This window comes from Megalops cyprinoides, chromosome 5 (genome assembly GCF_013368585.1).
Source record: "Megalops cyprinoides isolate fMegCyp1 chromosome 5, fMegCyp1.pri, whole genome shotgun sequence".
In the NCBI taxonomy this organism is placed as follows: domain Eukaryota; kingdom Metazoa; phylum Chordata; class Actinopteri; order Elopiformes; family Megalopidae; genus Megalops; species Megalops cyprinoides.
In genome coordinates, this window is record NC_050587.1 from 2,411,154 (window position 1) to 2,433,121 (window position 21,968).

General features: G+C 41.7%; 1 protein-coding gene across 2 annotated transcripts; it reads left to right on the plus strand.

Moving 5' to 3' along the window:
* The first annotated feature begins 579 nt into the window (after positions 1-579).
* usp20 (ubiquitin specific peptidase 20) lies at positions 580-20,187 on the plus strand. Of its 2 annotated transcripts, none has more exons than XM_036528889.1 (25): positions 580-708; positions 1,813-1,906; positions 2,620-2,673; positions 3,007-3,069; positions 3,650-3,784; positions 4,151-4,253; positions 4,904-4,973; positions 5,165-5,278; positions 5,645-5,723; positions 5,986-6,439; positions 7,757-7,906; positions 8,107-8,219; positions 8,320-8,492; positions 8,801-8,895; positions 9,141-9,174; positions 11,334-11,379; positions 11,589-11,769; positions 11,925-12,051; positions 12,384-12,553; positions 13,059-13,140; positions 13,406-13,514; positions 13,738-13,840; positions 14,988-15,056; positions 15,508-15,712; positions 17,073-20,187. In XM_036528889.1, exons 2-24 carry the CDS (start codon positions 1,826-1,828, stop codon positions 15,663-15,665), a joined length of 2,763 nt encoding a protein of 920 aa, XP_036384782.1. In that variant the 5' UTR covers positions 580-708; positions 1,813-1,825; the 3' UTR covers positions 15,666-15,712; positions 17,073-20,187. The 2 variants fall into 2 exon arrangements, with proteins under 2 accessions (XP_036384782.1, XP_036384783.1); XM_036528890.1 differs by having other exon boundaries at positions 4,154-4,253.
* Positions 20,188-21,968: the final 1,781 nt, after the last annotated feature.

Here is a 21,968-nt window from a genome sequence, read left to right on the forward strand (position 1 = left end):
AAGGGCCAAATAGCTGGATTTTATTCTGTGTGTGGGAATCCTTGAAATGCAAGGTCTTTGTTCTCGACTCTGGATAAGTGTCCACTGGATGTCAAAAATGTACATGCAGCATTAAATGTACACACATCCTGCACTTAGCGTTTGTTAAGTGACAAAAACATAAATGTAATTACAGATATTTCCTGCATGCCCAATGTCAGGATATGAAACATGAAAACTTTTAAACTCAAACATTGTCTTCCTACAAAGCAAAAAATGTAAAAATATATTAGCTAATATGACTATCCATGGATGGAAGTGTATGTATATGTGTGTGTGTGTGTGTGTGGCGGGGCGGGGGGGGGGGGGGTGGTGACTTACAAAAACACAGTCTTACAAAAGACTTGAATTTACATAGTGTACATATCTCACAATCCTCGTAGACGTGACTAAAAATGTGTTATTTCAATCAAACTGTATTCATCATATCAAGTTCTTGCCCATAAACTGCATGCCTAACTGTACTCGCAGTAGCTTCAAAGCTGGCTTGTGAGTTACACTGACCGAGCACAACAATGCTGACGCAAAAGCATGCTGTAAGTGAGGGGAGGGGGACGTGCTACCTCGGCATCAGTAAGCTAGCTGGCTAGCTAGCTACGTATTTCACATCTTTCTCTTTTTCCTCAAAATGAATGCTGCCGAACGTCGTTTTGTCATTGCCTGGAGCAGGTAAATACTTCTAGTTAATGCTGGAGTTCCGTGAACTGGCATTCGTTCAGTGTCACGTCCATTTTTGACGATTGTTGTTAGCTTGCTAGCTAACAGCAAGTAGAAAATAAGGCCTGCGAGAGTCTGCAGCAGACGCTGTGAAATTAGAGGGGACTGACAGTTTGGTAGCTAGCTAGCTGCACCGATCCCACAGCGTTCAAAACTGTTGTTGGCATGTCGTGTTCAATTCTGCAATTACTGATGGATTGTTAAATGCCTGGTTAACATTGCATCGAACATTTTGATAAAGTGAAGATTGTCAGCGCTGTTCAGTAGCTGCACGTCGATGAATGGCTCCTCTGCAGTTGAGTTGATTCTGTTGAATAAATAACGGAAGAGCTCTGAGATCAGTGTATCAAATATAAACAAAATGTTTAGTGTAATTATTTTTCACTACCATTTGCGCATCGTGAGTGGAGTGTGCTCCACAGCATATCAACAGCGTGCAGACTGTCGAATGAAACAGCATTTTTCCTGGCTTCCATAATGAAGAATGAATTTGACAATGCTTCATTTCTGCCTTTGACCGTATAGAAAGGGTTTTGGTCATTTAATATTTTATACGTAAATGTACGACAACGACACCCAAATACACTTTAATTTAATATCTTTGTAGTGTGTGGAAATGCTCTTGAATCGGTTGAGTTACGGACTGAATGAATAGAGAAGCTTACCGAAGAGCTTTTGGCTTTAACAAATAGATTATCCTATATTGTAATGTAACCACTGATTTTCTGTTTTAATGCTTTAGTATATAGATTAATAAACAGATAAGAGCCCACACAGATTTTCAGCTTCCTAAAAATAATTTTATTTCTGAACCTAAACGATGTGTTTTACATGAACTTCATCTTAGCGCTTTGCAGTATACAAGTAAAGCAGTTTCACAAATTTTTCACCACACTGTGTACGGCTGGACTATACAGTATCGTATATGTACACCAGTGGCTGGCTGTCAAGTCAATGTACACTTCCCTATAGCATGCTGAAATTTTTTTGTATATTTTGTAGTGAAATTGTATAACCACACTTTCGACTCAGCATTTAAAAGCGTGTTTCTAACAGATAAACCACAGAAATGTCCGACCACGGTGACGTATGCCCTCACCTGGATTCTATAGGGGAGGTGACAAAGGAGGAACTTCTGCAAAAGTCCAAGGTGGGATCATGTCACAGAAAAATCACTCAAGCGCATGTGATAATGTGCTACGTTCTTTTCCGATCTTGTCGACATTCTTAGCTGTTAACGATATCAGATGAAACATTTTAAAAATTTCAGGTCTTCCTATCTAGTATGTATCTTTGTATGTATGTATGTATGTATGTATCTTTAGCTGTACTGAAATAAGAATAGAATATAAGCCCTGCCTTGAACCAGGAAGGCTTCTTGGATTGGGGATTGTTCTGATTATGTGGTGAAAATGACCTTAAGTCATAAAGAAGGTAGAAAGAAGGTAGAAAATAATTTAAGTAGAAAATACTTTTAAAGAAAAATAATAACCAAAACTTCATCAGGAATTATGAAGAAATTTGAGATATTGGAATTTTGTTTTAAGATGAAGGCTAGTGTCTTTTAATGATCTGAACAAGGTATCATGTCCACTGGATCATTATAAGAGCCACCTGTACCTTTCTGAAACATGCTCATCTTGACTGAAGATGCAATATATAAAGAAGTTATTTTTATATTTCATCAAAATGTTGAAATGGTTTAGCATAGGCATTGATGAAAAAGTGTGTACAAGATACAGTAGTTGCTTTCTTTGTTCTTCACACCAGAGTTATAATATCAGACTCCTACTATGGCCTTGATTGAAGGTCCATCATGATTAATGGTGGTAAAATTGTTTGTCTTTGTTTCTTGTATTGAAGGGGACATGCCAGTCATGTGGAGCTGGAGGTCCTAATCTCTGGGCTTGTCTTCAGGTAAATCCATTTCCTTTATACTGCTATTGAGCAGCCTGCTTGCTGTTCATGTAGAGATCAGCCTATTACAGGTCATTACTTAATGCACACAGAAATGACCAGATACATCTGGGTATGTATCGAGTTGAATGAGGGACAGAAAAAAAATATTAAAAAAAAAAATATTTCTTGGCAAAAATAATCCTTTAGTTTATATATAGTGTATGATGCTGTTATGTAGTCTGCATTTTACCTTTAAACTGAAATATAAACCAATTCCAAGTATAAAAGGATGTTGAAGATGACATTTAGCTGTTTTGAGTCATTTAATCGATGTGCTTGTGTTCCTCTCAGAATGACTGTCCTTATGTTGGCTGTGGGGAGTCGTACTCGGATCACAGCACCTTGCATGCACAGGTAGGCTTTTGTCTGGCCTTCAGTCTGACCTAGAAACACAGAATGGGTGATTTGATGTTTCTTTGCAATTAGTCCACATTCAGTAAAAGAACACCTATCACTTCCACATGCAAGTTCTGTGTGTTGTTATGGAATGTGGCACATTACCTCTGTTGGGCATTAGTCAGGATTTCTACAACTCTTGAAAACACTTGAAAAATAGCATCCTCAGGTGACTCTCCAGTCTGAAAGATACTGGTCTGATGTGTTCCAAAGCCTTTTACGGAGTCTATGTAATAGACACCTACCTCTATGGTACTTTGCTTGTGCAATGTAACTTTTCTAAATTGTGGAACAGCTGTGTCCCACCAGGGATCTGAGCCTATAACCTCAGTAACAACTGCATTCTTTTACCCACTTCCTTCAGAAGATAGATGCACTAAGAGACAGAAGCAACATCTGAGAGATTGTTCGTGTATTGGTTCCGGCTGGTGATAAATACACATGAAACACTTGCATTTAACACCGCATTTAAACACATGGCCTTTTCCTGCATGTTGTGCATTTCTGTGTGTTTATATCCTTCGTATCTATTTCCTAGGCTAAAAAGCACAACCTGACCGTCAACCTGACCACCTTCAGGATCTGGTGCTATGTCTGCGAGAGGGAGGTGTTCCTGGAGCAGAGGCCTGTTGTGCCTGTCTCTGCCAACCACCACTGCAAGCCCCTTGAGCAGGTATGACTCCATGCAGCCTGCTGCCACCTTGGTTTGTGAACCCAGGGTGGGTTAAACTTCAACTCACACAAACTAGTGACCTGCAGCACCACATAGCATATATTTTGTAGTAATTTAACAGTTGGCCGGCTGCACCAAAAGTCTCTGGCATGGCAGTCTTACTGGTATAGTGTGGTCACTGTCAAGATATATTTGCTGAAAACAGTGCACCAGTGAATCAGTCTGGTTATATTCAGTGTTTACTCTCTAACTAAATAAACATTTTACAAGGCATCATATTCAAAGGCCAACATTAAGCTCCAGAGACCATTTATGAGGGTAGTTTTTTTCATATTATTAAAATGAGTCTCCTGTCAAATTGACCAGGAGGCGGTGCCTCAGACAGGAAGTCATCCCCTAAAGGCAGTACCGATTGCGGTGGCGGATGAAGAGGAGTCCGAGTCTGAGGATGACGAGCTAAAACCACGAGGTACAGTCATGGGTCAGCCACAGATACATGCATATGCACACCCAGAACCCAGGTTAAGTAACAAACACATCACCTACATTTTTACAGTCAGGCAAGCGTGGCATGCCTCACTCTCAGCAGCGCATTCCAGACAGCATAATGAAAAGTCTAAGGGCATTTACACTAGAGGATTAGATTTCACAGAGAATTTCAGCCGCTTACCTCGGGTACACCCTAGCTAAAGTTCACATGTGATTACAGAAGAATTCACTCACGTACTGTATAATGCTTGTGCCTGTTTTCAATAATTTACCATACTACTTCCAATATTAAAGGAAGAAAGTCATATTGTTGACACACCAAAAATACACTCAGGTACTGGTAAATATCAGGTGTTTCAATAATATGGTACATTGTTGAAACACCTGATATTTTGCTGCAATCCTGATGCAGGAGTGTATCACAAGCACCACAGAACTTCTTTTGTTTTCCCAGTGCATCTGTTTGTACAGTTGCATCTGAATTAGGAAAGTTTGATGTTATGTAGAGGACAGGGGTAAATCTAGGTTCTAGGGAGCCATGTTGTCCTTCAAATGGGCTACATTATAGACCTTAAGAGAACATCTAGAATGGTACTTGTTATTTTGTGCTCTCCTGTCTTGTTCCCAAAGGGCTTACAGGGATGAAGAACATAGGCAACTCCTGCTACATGAACGCTGCCCTCCAAGCTCTGTCTAACTGGTGAGGTCACTTCCTGCATTTTAAGGTTCTCTCTGCACCCCTGTTATGCTCTGTCCCGTGTGACTGATTAAAGATCTGCTTTGCTCCAATGTGAAAAAAATGGCAGCAAGTGTAGCAGTTGCAAGTGACAAGGACCATCAAGGTTTTGATGTTTTTGCAAATCTGTGGGTTGTCATCTTCTTCCCCTCCAGCCCTCCGCTGACCCAGTTCTTCCTAGACTGTGGTGGATTGGTCCGGACCGACAAGAAGCCTGCTCTGTGTAAAAGCTACCAGAAACTTATCTCTGAACTCTGGCACAAGAAACGGTACGCCACTGTCCGACCTGGTAAACTAGTAGCCTGGTACAATCCCCTTTGAACCATGAAGAACCAAATACATGACTTTAGGGCACCAGTACCACCTGCATCTTAGAGTTGCTTTTTAAATGTCAAATTTAGCCAATGACTGAGCTGATTGAATAATTCAGAGAAAAACAGGATAAAAAACTAATATACACATTGCTCAGTTGGAGGTGAGCTAAATGTTTCTGGTAAAAGTATGAGGTTGCAGAGCAGTTGAAGGAGGTGAATTGTGTGTACCTGCAATTTGCTCTGCTGAGGAAGTCTCCCAGGCATGAGGAATGAGCTTGCAGTGACACAGACACTTTGGTGTGATGCCCTTCTCTCTGTCAGGCCCAGTTATGTTGTCCCCACCAGTCTGTCCCACGGAATCAAGCTGGTGAACCCCATGTTCCGAGGCTACGCGCAGCAGGTGAGTAGAACCTCCTGGCACACAGGGACAATACCTGACAACCTCCCCCCTGCCGTAACAGGCTGAGTTCCTCTGCGTAGCGTAAGGCTACGTTTTGAAATTCACTTGCAGATCACTGAGGAAGTTATTTGTACTGAGCTTTCAGGTGGGTGCGTTTTTCTGCTCGTGTGGCTAGTGTTCTCTGAGTGGTGTGTGTTTGCCCTGTTGTTTTGGTTTGCGATGCCTGTCTATGTGTCTGTCTGTGTGTCTGTCCATCCCTCAGGACACCCAGGAGTTCTTGCGCTGCCTGATGGACCAGCTCCACGAGGAGCTGAAGGAGCCAGTGTCTGAGTGTGGAGTGGGGGGCGACGGAGGCGAGGTGGATGAGCGGCGGGATGGAGACCGCAGCCCCTCTGAGGATGAGTTCCTGTCCTGTGACTCAGGCTCCAGCAGTGACCGGGGCGAGGGGGCCGAGGGGAGGGGCCCCGGCGAGGCTGAGCTCCTCATCCAGGACGAATGTGGGGGCCGGGGAGGCGCCAGCATGGGGATTTCCGAGAAGGAGCGCCTGAAGGAGAGGAGGGTGTCAGGGTCGCCCCTCCATGGCGGGTCGCAGGAAATGGATGAGGACGCCGATGTGGACACCGCGGCGGAGGAAGGGGGCCCCCCCCGGGGTGCGGAGGAGGAGGGGCTGCCCTCAAATGCTGCGCACAGCCAGTGCCAGAGCCGCTGTGCTCCAGGTGCGTGGGTTGGCTGTTTCTACTCCATCTACCGTCATGCTCCTCTCACCTGGGTGTTTCACTGCTTTGTGAAAATGTGCCATTTCTTTGATTATGTAGCTATTTTTCTATAATGGCAGGTGAGGGTGGCAGGGCATATAGTAGTTTAGGAGGAGTGCCTGTAACTACTGAAGGGTTAAAGCCAGGGTGCGAAATACCGGGGGTCTCAGGGGGTCCGAGACCCCTTGATTGACACTTGAGACCCCCTGAAAGCCTCAACAGCAAAATTTTGGGGGGTCTCTGGAAAAATCTTTAAAAAATTATTTGTCACTAAAAATATCTTTTAACCCTTAAAGCCAGACAGACGCAGCCTGCGTCCAAATTCACATCCCTTCTTCTTGGTTGAATTGCTCACGAAGTAGGCTATTAATCGCTAACGACACTAGTTGCTTGTCTATTCGACAAAATGTTGGCGAGAAAAATAATTTTGAATTCACATCAAATTTAATCATAGTTACAATCTGCATACAGCTCTGCGGCCATCTCCACACCCATTACTCTTGTTTGAATTACTCATGAACTCATCATTGCATAGATATGGAACACATATTAGAAGAAAGAGCAGAAGCTTTGTAATGAAGCTAGTCACATATTTGTACATACTGAAGTAACCACGTTACGAAGACAGATCAAACTTCTGCAAAGTAATATCTTTACTAATTTCTTCACCCATTTTCACACTCCTGCTTCTCAGTTGAATAAGTCATGAAGTCCCAATGGCACAACACATATCAAAATAAACAGCAGAACATACCCTTTTCGATGATACTAGTTGTTTCTCTGTGCAACAAAGCATTGTCAAGTAATCTGGTTATTGAAATCACAGCAAATTTCTGCATTGTCTCCAACATAGGGCTGACATTACTTCCCACTTTGTATGAAAAATAAACACAAAATAATGTATTTGCTTTTCATTGCAATGATTCAAAAGTGAAAGCCATACCCATGCTTACCTAAATGTGGAAGGCCTGTCACCAAGGTGGGCCACTGATGTTGTACCCCCAACCTGACACAGCTGAAAGTCCTCAACCTAAATAGTTACCTCCTAATAATACTTGCTTCAGTTAATATCCTGCTGTATTAATGGGTGTGTAAAACCAGAAAAGTAAGATGGATAGGCTGTAATGATAGGCTGTAATTAAGATCCTGGTGAAATCCAGGAAGGGGTGTTCTCACAGTGTTGATGATAGGCGTTGCTTCTGTTCAGTGTGATCGTGCGTGCTGTTCACCAGCCTCAGCCCGGGAAGCCTAACCCGCCTTGTTGTGGTGTTGTTTCAGAACCTGACAATGAGGCCTCCATGCACTGCAACTCGTCTCGTCCCTGCAGTCCCACGCACAGTCTTCAGGAGCTGCACCCCAAACTGTCAGGCAGCCCTCCCCGCTCCAGCCCCATGAGGGTCACGGGGGTGGCCTACTCCCTCAAGAAAGGTCCTCCCTGCCTCCCATGTGTTCCCTTTGCCGTTGAATTATTTCTGACCCAATGCAGCTTTCTCTGCCTCTCCTTCTCCTCTTGCTCTGAGGCAGCACACACACTGCTGCGATGTTTCATCCTTAACCCTGTTCGTGTTTTGACCAGTGGTCTTTTCTCCAGAGGGTGACTTCTTTCCTTCTTCTTTCCCCCCACACAGCCCAGCTACTCCTGGGTGCCAAAAAGAAGAAGCAGGCACGTTTCCGCAGCGTGATCTCGGATATCTTTGATGGCTCCATCCTGAGCCTGGTGCAGTGCCTGACCTGCGACAGGGTGGGTGCACTGGCAGTGCAGTGGACGCATCTCTTGCACAAGGCTGCCCTGCCCTGCACATGCTCTAAACCCGTCGCCCTTCCCTTTCTCCTGCCCTAAGGTGTCTACCACGGTGGAGACATTCCAGGACCTGTCCCTGCCCATCCCAGGGAAGGAGGACCTGGCCAAGCTGCACTCCTCCATCCACCAGAACCTCCCAGTCAAGGCTGGGGCCTGTACTGACAGCTATGCCTCCCAGGGCTGGATCTCCTACATCATGGACTCCATCCGCAGGTACTAGGGCAGCAGTACAGCGTAGTGTTAAGGAGCAGAGCGTGTACCTGAAAGGTTGCTGGTTTGATTGCCTGTTGGGACATGGCTGTTGTACCCGTGGGCAAGGTACTTAACCCAAAATGGCCTTGGTTGATGTCCAGCTGTATAAATGGGTAACATATAAAAGTTGTAACCTATGTAAGTCGATCTAGATATGTGACAATAACGTAATGTAATATATTGACTGCACCCAGAGCCTGTCCGTCCCCTCCTCTTTCTGTTCTAGGTGTGGTTTGCTTGTGTCAACGCTCTCCTCCTCTTGCTGTCAGGTTTGTGGTGTCCTGTATCCCCAGCTGGTTTTGGGGTCCCGTGGTCACGTTGGAGGACTGCCTGGCTGCCTTCTTTGCTGCCGATGAGCTGAAAGGTGGGTGGGGCTTCCATCCTGTCCTCTGCTTCCTTGCACTTTGTCTTGCTGCTGCTGTTGTACCTTCTCGCTACCTCTACTGCTGTCATTACTAAAGGTTATACGAACATAATGGCAGTATTAGTCATGGTAATTCCAGGAAATGAGCAGGAGGAAACTGAGTGGGCATTTTTGGTGCCAGCTTTGGGTGTATTTCCTACTGCTATATCTGTTTCTTGTAACCCTCACAATTCAATGTTTTGCAGGTGACAACATGTATAGCTGTGAAAGATGTAAAAAGTGAGTAAGTCACACTGCATTCTATTATATGATGTTGTTGACTTTTTTTTAAAACTAGTAGTTCCCTCATCTAGGACAAACAGGTTGATATGCCGCACACAGAAATCAGAGACAGTTGTTTCTTCAAATCTTTAACGTCCATCAACAGTGTTTGGCTACAACAATGCAGCTACATTGGGTGAAATATCCATCTTCACCTCCACAAATTTTGTGTGAAAATGGTTATGTTTAGAATGATATGTTAAAGCTAAATAGCCAGTGCTCCATTGAGTTTTACAAGGCTTGGGTGGCAGCTTTATTGGTACAGAGCATCATTCCTTTGCAGTTTCATCTCCAGGATGTTTTGTATAGTGGAGTTTCCTGCTTGGACTGTGTTTAAAACCTTGTGGAACTTGTCATCTTTTAGGAAACTGTTTGGTCATATACTGCTCGCAGGGTACAATATGGATCTTACAAGTCTGATAATAAGCCCTACAGATGTTATTGAATGCCTTGATCGTGTAGCTCACATTATTTGAGACAAATCCAGGTACATTTTTTTAAATCCACTTGAAATTCATTTAAACATGATGTCTTCTGTGTTATTCTGAAGTTATTCACTGAGTATAAACTCACCGTATCTGTCAGAAGAACTTTCAGTTCACCCATATTTAGCCCTTGCAAAGCATATAAAATGTGCAGAACAAACTTATCTTTTACATCTGTAGATCTGTAGTCCGTAACTGCAGTTTTGATCAGATATGCTTGTGTCTTTACAGATGTTTTCATGAAGCCTTTAATGGTGTTTCTGTGAATATTATCTTTGTGCAATAAATGTTCTCTTTGAAGGTGGAATTGCCCTACTGTTTATTAAGTGTTTAGAAGTACACTTATCATTGGAGTGACAGATTTTTCCAAGGGAATATTTGCACTGAAGTGCCTCTGTTATATTGTACATGAGGTCATGCTGCCTTCCTGAGCTGTCATTTGTTTTTTTGCCAGAGGATGCCACTTAAAGTAATTCTTCTTGATGTAGTTTGATGTAGTAGTGTGTGCATGTGTGGTTTTGTTGGCATTTCCCTTAAACTGCTGTACATCATTGACTTAAAGACAAGCTCCTCATAATTAGTCCTTGATTGTATGTCCTTGATTAAATGGGTACTTTAATTATTGCTAAGGTTAGAGTTCCTACAATGACGCCTAGAGGTCAAAGAGTGAAATACAGTTTAAATGCCTGTGGGGTAGGGCTGTGTCATATCGTATCATCCATGATATACCGGTAAAATTTCTCCCCATGATAAGAATTTCTCATACCGCGATATTGACGATATAGTTGAAGACATGTTTACATCTGCACCGCAACGTGGACATCTCACCATCTCAAACGTAGAACGAGAACAAGCATGGTGGAAGGCGGAGTTCCAACCCTAGATGAGGAGGAAGATTTAATCCCAAAAAAGGAGCTTCCTCCGTAATATGGAAATGGTTCCGATACAAAAGATCAGATGTGAATCAAACGTCTGTGATTTGTAAAGTGTGTCAAAAACCCGTATCAACAAAGGGTGGAAACACGTCAAATTTGTTACACCACCTCAAGCAAAAACACGATCAGAATATGAGGAAAGCCAGAAGTTGCACGAGGAGAAAGTGGCAACAAGTAACATTATGCAAACTTTTTGCAACATTTCCATTTGTTTTTCCTGGGGTTAGATTATGAATCCTGCGAGTATTGGTGTTTGCATTTTCACTGGAATTTTAATTTGTGAAGAAAATTCATATTCTGTTTTTTAGCCTACTTAGTATTTGATGATGGTCAGGATTAAGTTGTACTTTTTTGGATCAATGATTGTGTTTACACAGCTCTGAAGACTGTATGCTGATGTGACTTGTGGCCAAAAAGTCTTGTATAGTACTATTTTCATATCGTCATTTGTTTCGTTACTGCAAAAAAATACCATGAAATATTGTAATTTAGTTTTAAGTCTATATCGCCCACCTCTACTGTGGGATCACACAACCAGAAAAGGCTCCAGGCCTTGCATATGATCCATCAAAACCTTGCATACTGTATTTCATATTGTAATAGGTGATTTTTATGGAAAATGTTGCTCCACTGTATGGCTTGGCATCCAGTAATTGTTCCTCTCATGTTTATTTTCTTTTTATTTTGGATCTTCCAGATTGAGAAATGGTGTTAAATATTGTAAGGTTCTTCGCCTGCCAGAAGTGAGTGTTTCTTTTCTCTGCTGCTTTACATTTATCTTAATTGCTCATCTGTATCTGTTGCCTGTTTCTCGTAGGTTTAAAACTAAGTGCTCAGCACTTTGGGGAAAGATAAGATTCGAGTGAAAGTGCAGATAGCTTTTTTAGATATGGAAGAAAGGATGTGTGTGTGGTTATGCAAGGCATAACTATGTTTGTGCTTTCCTCTGCAGATTTTGTGTATTCACCTGAAACGCTTTAGGCATGAAGTGATGTACTCCTTCAAGATCAATAGCCATGTGTCATTTCCATTGGAGGGGCTTGACCTCCGACCTTTCCTGGCCAAGGAGAGCCCCTCTCAAATCACCACTTATGACCTACTTTCAGTGATTTGTCACCATGGTACTGCTGGGAGTAAGTGTCAAAATACTAAAAGTGTTTTTTTCAATGTTAGAAATTCACTGCTCTGACACCAGGGGGCAGTATTTAAAGGCGGAATAATTAACTATTGCCAAAATTCACTCACTTTGTATCTGTCCTCTGTTTTATCTCCTTGGAATGACAAATAGGTGGACACTACATTGCCTACTGCCAGAATGTAATCAATGGTCAGTGGTATGAGTTTGATGACCAGTACGTCACAGAGGTACACGAGACGGTGGTGCAGAACTCAGAGGCTTATGTTCTCTTCTACAGGTGGGGCTATTTAGCTGTATAGTTCATATTTCCTTATGTAGTTCACTTCCTACATTTTAGCCTTATTTAATGTATAATGGCCATTGCTAATTCTCATTTATATTGTAAGTATGTTGTGTTCAAGGAGAGTCCCTTTTCCCCTTATTTTCCATCTCTGGCTTTTCCTGAACACACAATTATTCCAAGTTGGCATCTCCTCAGGGGACTTGTAAATGCATGTACAGATGGTAGACAGTTAGGTGGTAGACAGGTACCTCCAGTTGCAGAAGGTAAAAGAGAGGGAGTGAAGGTGGGTTAAATAATGCAGTTGAGTTCTCGTCGGTTGTGTGCAGGAAGAGCAGCGAGGAGGCGGTCAGGGAGAGGCAGAAGGTGGTGGCGCTGGCCAACCTAAAGGAGCCTAGCCTCCTGCAGTTCTACATCTCGCGCGAGTGGCTGAACAAGTTCAACACCTTCACAGAGCCCGGCCCCATCACCAACCACACCTTCCTGTGTCAACATGGAGGTGAGGCCCTGCCTCTCAGAAAGTCCCCCTATGCCACACCCCGCTCATTTCCTACCACACCTTATATAATCCAGGAGGTCAGTCTTGCCCTGCAGGAAGCAGTGCCACCACCCCATGAAATTTCCATGCAATCTCGTCCATCATAGCACATTCCTGTGTCAGTGAGTGTATGTGAAAGCTGCCCTCAGGAAACCCCTGAGTCAGACAGCAGTAATATACCTCTCCTTCTCAGGAATCAGTGAGGATTTGAGAGTGCCTATAGCGTGGTTAAGCAAACCTCACTAAACTGTTTTGTTGAGGTTTACTGTGCCCTCTTCCTTTCACTCAGCCCCCTGTACCATTGTGCCCTTCAGTAAAGAGTAGCATCCCTGAGATCCAGCTCATAGACACTGAAATGGTCTCTGTGTACAGTACACAACTGTGCATTAAGCTTAGCAATTGATCTAAATAAATGAAAAGGATCTTGTGGAATCATTCTTGGTGTTCTGCTTTGATTTTTGAACAGGGATCCCTCCCAACAAGTACCACTACATTGATGACCTGGTAGTGATTCTGCCTCAGAACGTTTGGGAGTACCTTTACAACAGGTAATTCACAGGGAGGTGAGAGTTAGAGTGACGGGGGTGACAGACGCATCCTCAGGCACACACACGTTTGAATAAGCTCACTTAGTTCATCTTGCACAGTGTCCTGTGTTACAATTGCATCACCTTGAGTTCAGCATGGTTGCTCTCAGATGGCAGAGAATGGTGTCGTTGGCCGTTTGCAGTGTTATTGTGATGTTGTAAAGCTTTCAGGCATGTCCTCCAAGGTCAGCCTCCATCACAAAGGAGTCTGCTCTGTTTCGCTCAGCTTTGGAGGAGGTCCGGCTGTGAATCACCTGTACGTGTGTGCCATCTGCCAGGTGGAAATCGAAGCCCTGGCCAAGCGCAGGAAGGTGGAGATTGACACCTTCATCAAGGTAACCAATTGGTCAGGGTACAGGGACTACACTCAGACCACACTTTGACCACACTCAGAAAGAAATGACTTGCCTTAGCAGCTGTAAAGATTTCTTAACTCTTGTCATGAGGAACTCAAGCAATCAAATGGGTTGTTGGTTTAAAGGGCAAAAAAAGAAGTGTGCAAATGAATTTTTGTTCAAATTAAGGATTGAGAAATGGCTTATGTGTCTCTTCTTGCAGCTGAACAAAGAGTTCCAGGCAGAGGAGGCTCCGACAGTCATTCTGTGCATCAGCATGCAGTGGTTCCGCGAGTGGGAGAGCTTTGTCAAGGGCAAGGACAATGGTATGACCAACCTCCCAGAGTGGCCATATGTGGCTCAGGCATGGGCCTGTTGTCCTGAGCACTTGAATTCTGATTGGGACAATGTATTTAAGTCTTAAGTCTGTCTTAAGTCTTAAGTTTGAAATCTTAAGTCTTTAATCTGTTTTTAAGTGTATAATATGTGAAAAACTGAGATGATGCTATCTACTCAGAAAAAGAATGTAAATGTCTTGCCTTGTGCCAAATTAAATATTTACAGATCTTGCAAAATTATATCATTTGAATGATAAAGTCATAGTTTTTGGAAGTCATTACAAGCATTAAAAATCAAGTTAAGTCAATCTTTGATCTCCTTCAAATGTAAATTTTGTGTTAAATAAGGGAGAATAAATGGTATAGTTGCTCACACTCCGTATGAAAAGGAGATTTAATCACATAGTATAGAATCAGATACTTTCTGTTAATTGTTTCACTGCTGGGATATTAGAATAATACTGTTGGCTGTGTATGGAAATATAATCTAATTTTGATTTAAGATGTTTCAAACTAGAGGCATATCCTGGTTGTGCACATTAGCATACTTTTCTGTATCCTCCGTTCACCTGGTATTAACTTCTATTTTCTGCATTCATACTATGGGTTTTCAGAGGAACTGCAGCTCTCTCTTTCACAATTTACATTTGGATACAGATTAACTAAAATTACACTTTATTCTAAGTTTAATTTAAAATCAAGAGCTGAACATCCTTAAAGGTTGTACACCTCGTTACATACTAAGCAGCAGAAAGGAGGTGTGTATATCTATTAGTAGATATATTTGTGTTAAATATGTTTTTTTTGTTGTGCTACCAGTACTGTTTCTGAGTTGCTCTACAAAGCAGGCTAGTGCCTAGCATTATATTTTATTGGAACTATCAAATTATAGTTATCTGCCAGAATGCCCCTTGTTGACATTTTATTTTATGGTACATGATACATGATTTTAAATGTTTTTCTTTACACTTGGCTGGTATGAATTTGCCCACAAATTGAATTACAGTCCTTCACAGTACCCCATTGCTGTGGTAATGTGTGTCTGGAATGAATGCCCTGCCAGATGTTAGAGTTAACAACAGCTGTGAGTGTCTAGGTTATTTCACTCATACATCACTCAGTGTCTCGTCCACAGAACCTCCTGGTCCAATAGACAACAGCAAGATCGGGGTGATGAAAGGAGGGCACATTCAGCTCAAACAGGGTAGGTCTCTGAGCTCTGCTAATGCAACATCTGTTTTACTGTGGAAGAAAACCCTCATCGCTGACTTACATCTGCTACATTCAGATAAAACAGACAGAAATGATAGTGTTTCCTCAGGGCATTTCTGAAGGGTATACACTCACATGAAACCATATATGAGGCTAAGTGTTTTTTAGGGTAATAGCTGGCTGAGGATGTGATTTTTCTGTGAGTCACATGTGCATGTCTGTGTGCATGTGTGTGTGTGTGTGTGTGTGTGGGGCAGTGTGTATGTGTCTGTATGCGTGTGTGCGCATGGGGGTATGTGTGTGTGTCTGTGTCAGTCTGTCAATGTCTGTTTGCTTGTGTGTGTAATCATTGGCTCCTTTTAGTAAGACGTTTGTCTTGTAGAAACGTTTGCTTTGTGAATCTGGTGATTTATAAGCTGGACAACTGCATTTCTGGGCTCCAGGGGCAGACTACGGCCAGATCTCTGAGGAGACGTGGCAGTACCTGCTCAGCATTTACGGCGGCGGTCCTGAGATTGCCGTGCGGCAGACGGTGGCGCCGGCCGACACCGACAGCCTTCATGGGGAGCGCAAGATTGAGGCGGAGACCAGGGCGCTCTGAGCACCCCCTCCCCGGCTGCTCTGGGGAGAGAGAGCGACAGGAGACGAGTGAGTTCCAGACCCCACTGATGTCATCGCTCACAACCGCAGCCGCATCCCACGCATGCACTCTTTCCTTATATGGAGCTTGAGCAGTGCTGCTGCTGCAGCTACGGGGCAGTGTTTACATTTCACGCCGTATGGCCATGGGTGGCCACTCACCACAGCGCTACAGACACTGCAGATACACAGCCAGAACAGAGTCTCTGAAAATTAGGCAAGAAAACTCAGCTGTCGAGCCTGCTAAAGGTTAAATCTCTAAACATCTCTCAGTTAGAGGCTCAGTCCCTGGAACGATTTCTGAAGCAGAATTTCATGATCTCAGGCATTCCGCACACACAGCCAAGACAAGCAGATGGAGGTTGGGGGTGGGTTTAGAAACAATCTAAAAGCTGGGAAATGACTGTTTGTTTTTCAAGTCAGAGCTCTCCATTCAAACAGTATTTAAATTGTACGTTTTATCTGATTAAAGGGAACCTTGGGCTGTTTGATAACCTTTTAATAATTTACATTCACAAGGGTCCTTATCCTATTTTGGAGGTGTTTTTCATGATTAACAAGCTGCTAACTGTAGTCATGATCACCCATCAGTGGCTAATTCTGTCTACGTCTTTTGTCTAACCTTCTGATGGGTTCTCAGTGTTTACTTTTTGTGATTAATTAAATATATAGTTAAAAATAATTTTTCACCATCACCTTTTTTCCACCATACATTTTTCCATATTTTTCCCACCATTTCTGTTATTAAAAACTGCCCCTGAAGGGTCACATAGTAAAAAGTCATAATTGGCATGATGGCAACATGATTGGCAACAGTCTATCTGGATTGGAGCCTGAGTGAGAACATCTGTAAAATATGTGTGTAAGAATCTAAATAGAGGACGAATTAAATATTTTACAGAAACAACTGGGTTTCAGTTAAAGCCAACATATCTTGTTGACATAATCACAATTTATATTGTCATTATTATTATTATTATTACTATTAAAGAGATTTAATGTTAAATACATAAAGATGATGCCTTCACATTAAAAGAAGTTGTGTGAAAAAAATTGGTTCATGATAGGTGATCTTTACTAAAATTGGCAGCCTTTTTTAAACTGGAAACAATGATGTAAAACACGTAAATTATATATTAGAAATTATATATTAGAAGGAGAGGGATTGGAGAAGATTAATGGAAAAGGACAGGTAGTATTTCAAAATCAGCCCCTGTTACAGATCACATCAGTGGCTCCAAGTATAATTTACAAGTGCTAAGTTCATGAATAAACTGGAACAGACTGGTAATTGAACTGAGCAACCAGACTTATTCTTGACATCTTACAAGTTGTCCTCACTGACCTTTTTCTTTTTCTAATCTTGCAGGTTGTCTGAACCCCCAACCAGAGCAAAAGTGGCACTGACTTTGCACCTTGGTGAAACCATGTTGTGAGCACTTTGTAATGTAGCAGTGTGTCATTTTATTACCAGTAAAAGAAGACATAGTAATAATTATAATAGCAGAGTAGAGGTATTATTTATTGAATTAAAAAAACTCTTGGCAACCCTCTGCTCAGTGGTGGAGGTTGAGGGTTATGGCTGCTGTTGTAGATGTGTACTATTTTAATGGTGTAATGGCAGGATGTCTGCTCTAACCAGCGCTGGGGCTGCACAGACCACATGGCTTGGGGTTGGGTGTGGGAGGGGTAAAGTAAGCATTAGGTGCTGCTTGACAACCGTATCACTTGTATATAAATCCTTTCCTTTGCAAGCATGGCTTCAAGCACAAACAGAAGTCCATCTGGAAGGGAGTGCTGGTTTGTGTCTGACTGTCTCTTTAGTGGTCAGCGTTGCACGATACGTTTCTTGGCACCAGTTTGTCGCTTCTGAGCTGTGTAACGTGTTGCTGTGCTTTTGTTGCTGCACCATTTGCTAGGAGAACAGGGTAGAACCACTTGACCGGAGACAGATCAGGAGGCAAGCAAGAGGGGGTGGCGTAGTCACCCACAGAAGTCACATGATTAAGCTTCTCTCTGACCTAGTCTTGGCCAGCTGGTGCAGTCTCACCCCAGCAAGTACACGCGAGTGATGTCACATCATTAGTCACCTACCCCCAACGCAGCAGCTTCCCGAGTTGTGCAACTTTGGTGCATGGAAGTACAGCTTCCGCACAGTTGTGCAAGGGCAGCGTATTTCTGCTGTAATCTCCGGCATTGCCTCATGCATGAAAGCAAATGTTTTGTATCTGACGAGATGCAGGTCATAACTCGCAATATGTGTGTAAAGGTATAAGAAGCATTATGAGGGGCATATACTGAAGAGTTTTACGAACTAGTCTATGATGCTGTGTGTCTTCACAAACCTCTCTGCAGGCACTTTGCTTTAATTAAGTACTCACAGTTCCCTAGTGCAAGAGGTGTCCACTGGCCATTTAGGTGTTTTCAACTGGAAATGTAGTAAGGTCCCAGGACCATGTCAGTCACTTGCACACGTCATGTCCCGGTTTGAGTGTTTGTCTGTCAAAAACCTGGCAGGCTAAACTCTGTGATACAAGAGACTTCAATATTCTTACTGTCTTCAGGGGCCAATTTCACCAAACTCATTATTTATTAGAGAGTCTGGTCACATTATTAAGTTACAGGAGAGATCCCGCTGGCAGCAGTGACTCAGCTAAAAGTCAGAGTTATGGAAACGGACTCACCTGGGCCAAAACCGCAGACCTGCTTCCAGTTTGGTTTTGATCTCACACACTTTAACATTGCAGCTGAAATAAAGGTCAGTGCCCCTTAGCTATATAGCCATTAGCTAAGATACTCTTAGTGTAGAGTGGCCTTTTGATTTACATAAAGAGTAAATATAGTTTGTGACAAAGATTTCTATTATGATGAGACCTGACTAAATCCAAAATGTGTGTATGCGTGTGTATGTAAGAGAGAGAGAGAGAGAAGAGAGGGCGAGAGAGTGAAGGTAGCTGAGATTGAAAGGCTCAGTAAAATGCACTAGAAGTGCTATTCTGGGATTAACCATTTTACTGCGGGAGAGAAATAACACAGATAAATCAGATTTTATGTCCCCTTTAATTTCCTAGTGGCTTGGACTGAAGCCTTTTAACAGATACGGAGCAGAAACTTGGCCATCACATAGAGTTCATGCTCTCTCTTAACTGTCTCTCAGCTTTGCTGTCTTTCTGTTCTGTCTCTGTCGGTATTTATTTGTGCCTGTGCTGTCAAACCTACATTGCTGGAAAACCAATGAAGAAACACACTTGTAGCTTTTACCACGGTGAAGAATCATTGGAGCTCTGCCACTGTCTTTTGAAATGCTTCAATACGCTGACTAGGCACACCAGTTATTTTTTCCTAGTCCTGAGAAGAATTGAAATGTCTATTAGAACATATTTGCTATTGAGATAAGTGACAGTGCCCTCTTCTGGAGATGGAAAATTGTCTTTTATGGCTACCTGTGGGAAGCACCTATCTGCCTGCAGAGTGTCCACCCAAAGCCAACAAGATTTTTATGAGTTTTGAAGGTCCTGCCCAGGTCATGGTTGAGAAAATAGTCCTTTTAATAAATGCTTTTCCAGGAGGTGTACAATGAACTTATAGCGTGAATGAATCTCAATAGCTCCACCTGAAACTATCTGACAGCTGTTTATAATGAAGGCTTTCTTTCAGTGAATGTTACTGGATATCTAGCAGCAACATTGCAGTGGAGGTGTCATGGGGGGACATTTAGATTCAGCGTTTAGAGAATTGGGCATCATAATAAGAGGCACCTCCATACAGTGTTAAGTGTCTTTAATGCTTAGATGAACCAGCTTTGACTTTCTACTGCATTATTTGGAAGAACTCATAGTTTCGTCACATTATATGAGCAAGAGTTATGGAAATTGCAATGGTTGACAAAAATGTGGCTTTAACCATGGGATTGAACTACCCGCTCATGATAGAATTGGTCACTCCTTCAGTGCAGTGCATATGGAATATGGTGTTATATATTGTAAATTAGTCATACAGTTCACCAATAACATAATTGTAGAAATGAATACCAGTGTTGTAAGAGTACATTGGAGTTGATTCAGTTGATTCAGTGAGTGTTTAAAAACCAGGATGCCTGTGTTTTGGAGGCTGGTTTAAACTGATGTTTCTTGGGTGAACCCAGTTTTAAGCCTGTTTTTTTCTGTGTTGTATCCCTTACTGTCATTTGATTCTTCTCAACAGCCTAAATGTTGTGTTTGGCATCTGTGCCATTGAATTTAAAAACGGGTGCCTGTAGGAAAGCAACATTTATATTGTATTCACACATTGTTTCCTCCTATAAAATATGATATGAATATTTTTTTCATCAAAATGGCCTTTCTGTAGATGATTGTTAAGTCACACTGAACTGTGCTAGGAAATGAACGTGCTGTGTTGATGAACTTGCTGCATGTTGCTGTAACATGTGTGTTTGGATAGATGCAGAATTGTTTGTTAGGGTTCCAAACAGTGCTTCTCTATATGCTGGGTCACAAAAAATTAAAAGCAAGTTACAAGATTCAAAGAATAAACTGAAATACAAAAATTCATCTTTCTATCTGGTCTCATTGTGCTGAGCACATTTGTCTTACCTAATAGCATTGCACTATATTGCATCCATGTTATATGGATTTGTACTGGGGTTCAGGAGGAACATGGCAAGTTTACAGCTTTGTTTTTTTTGTAGCATACAAACCTCCAGTTTTCCAGTCACAATTCTTGTGTACTAAACAGTATGGAGTAGTGTTGCTTGTAGCAGCTAGCATTGTAGCATGAAATGGAGTAAATACTCCATTGCTCTGGGACTTAGGCATCTTGGCAAAATACCAAGATTTTAACATACTCTAGTTCACCACAACCAGACAAGTGACCTGTGCATACTGAAATAATTGGCAGGCACCAGATCTTCAGTATTGTGAAGACCAGGTTACACATTGTAACATCTGATAATGTAATAACTCTTTATAATGTAATAAAACCAGATAATGTAATAACTTCCAGATAATATAATGAACTTGTTGAATGTTAAATATTGAATGTTTAATGGTTATAACATTATCAGTGAGTAATTTTTTGTTATGAATAATTTCAGCCTTCAATGAATAATGCAATAACTTTATCAAAATTACTGTCTTTACGCTGTCTGTTAAGTTTCACATACAGCCACACACACAAGAACATGTATGCAAAAGCGCATACTCACTTGTAATATAACTTTTATGTCAGAAATAATGTATTCTGTTGAAATGTTTCATCAGAGAACATTCTATAAAAGGTATCATCTCTTAAGTTTAATTGCATTCCCAGATGTAAGAGGAGAACAAACTTAAGTAAGGGAAATAAACTCAAAATTCCAATAAACAACAAAAATAAATTTAGAAATATATTTCTAGTTTGACTACTAGATGCTACATTTAGAGTTAAAGTTTCCAAGGAGTGAAATGGAATTGGAATTCATATGTATATTTCAAGCTATATAAAGAACAAGGATAGTAAAGGAAAATACAAGGATCTCAAAGCGTGTATTCCAGCCTCACAATGAACAGCAAGCACTGAACTTGCTCAGTTCCAAATTTAGATGTGTTTGTTATTTATTGTGCATGAGCTGGAATTAAGATGAGATGGAATGCCAACCAAAATTGTTACGCTCCATTTTAATGCCACAATTGCTAGTCCTAACCTATTAGGTTAAGAAAGGATAAAAATCATTATTGTGTGTCTGTGTGTGTATGTATGTATGTGTACACATGCATGCATGTGCTTGAGGGTATATGTACTTGTGTGCCTTTGTGCATGTGATACTTGAAGGAGAGTGATTTTTGTAAGATATTTTATTATTTAAGTTTTACATGATTATTAAATGAAAATTGACTCAATTAATGACATAATAACCATTATTACAGTATTAGATTATCTATTAAATAAGTTTATTACATTATCTGGAAATCATTACATTATCTGGTTTTATCATATTATAAATGAAAAATCTGTTGCATTACAAAAAGTTATATGGAATAATTACATTATTAATTGTTGCACAACTCTTAATGGTGAAAGCATAATTTCAGTAGCCTTTCAATGAAGAAAACAATGCTAGAAAAAATATTTTGATTCAAAAAAGAAAATACACACACTTACACATGAAGCATTGAGTGAAGGTTTAATAACCACCCTGAGAGCTAAGCCCTGATCAGTCGCCTTGGACTTACAAGTATACAATGAATGCCCAAATGTGGACACATCCAATCTGAAGGGCCTCCGTGCT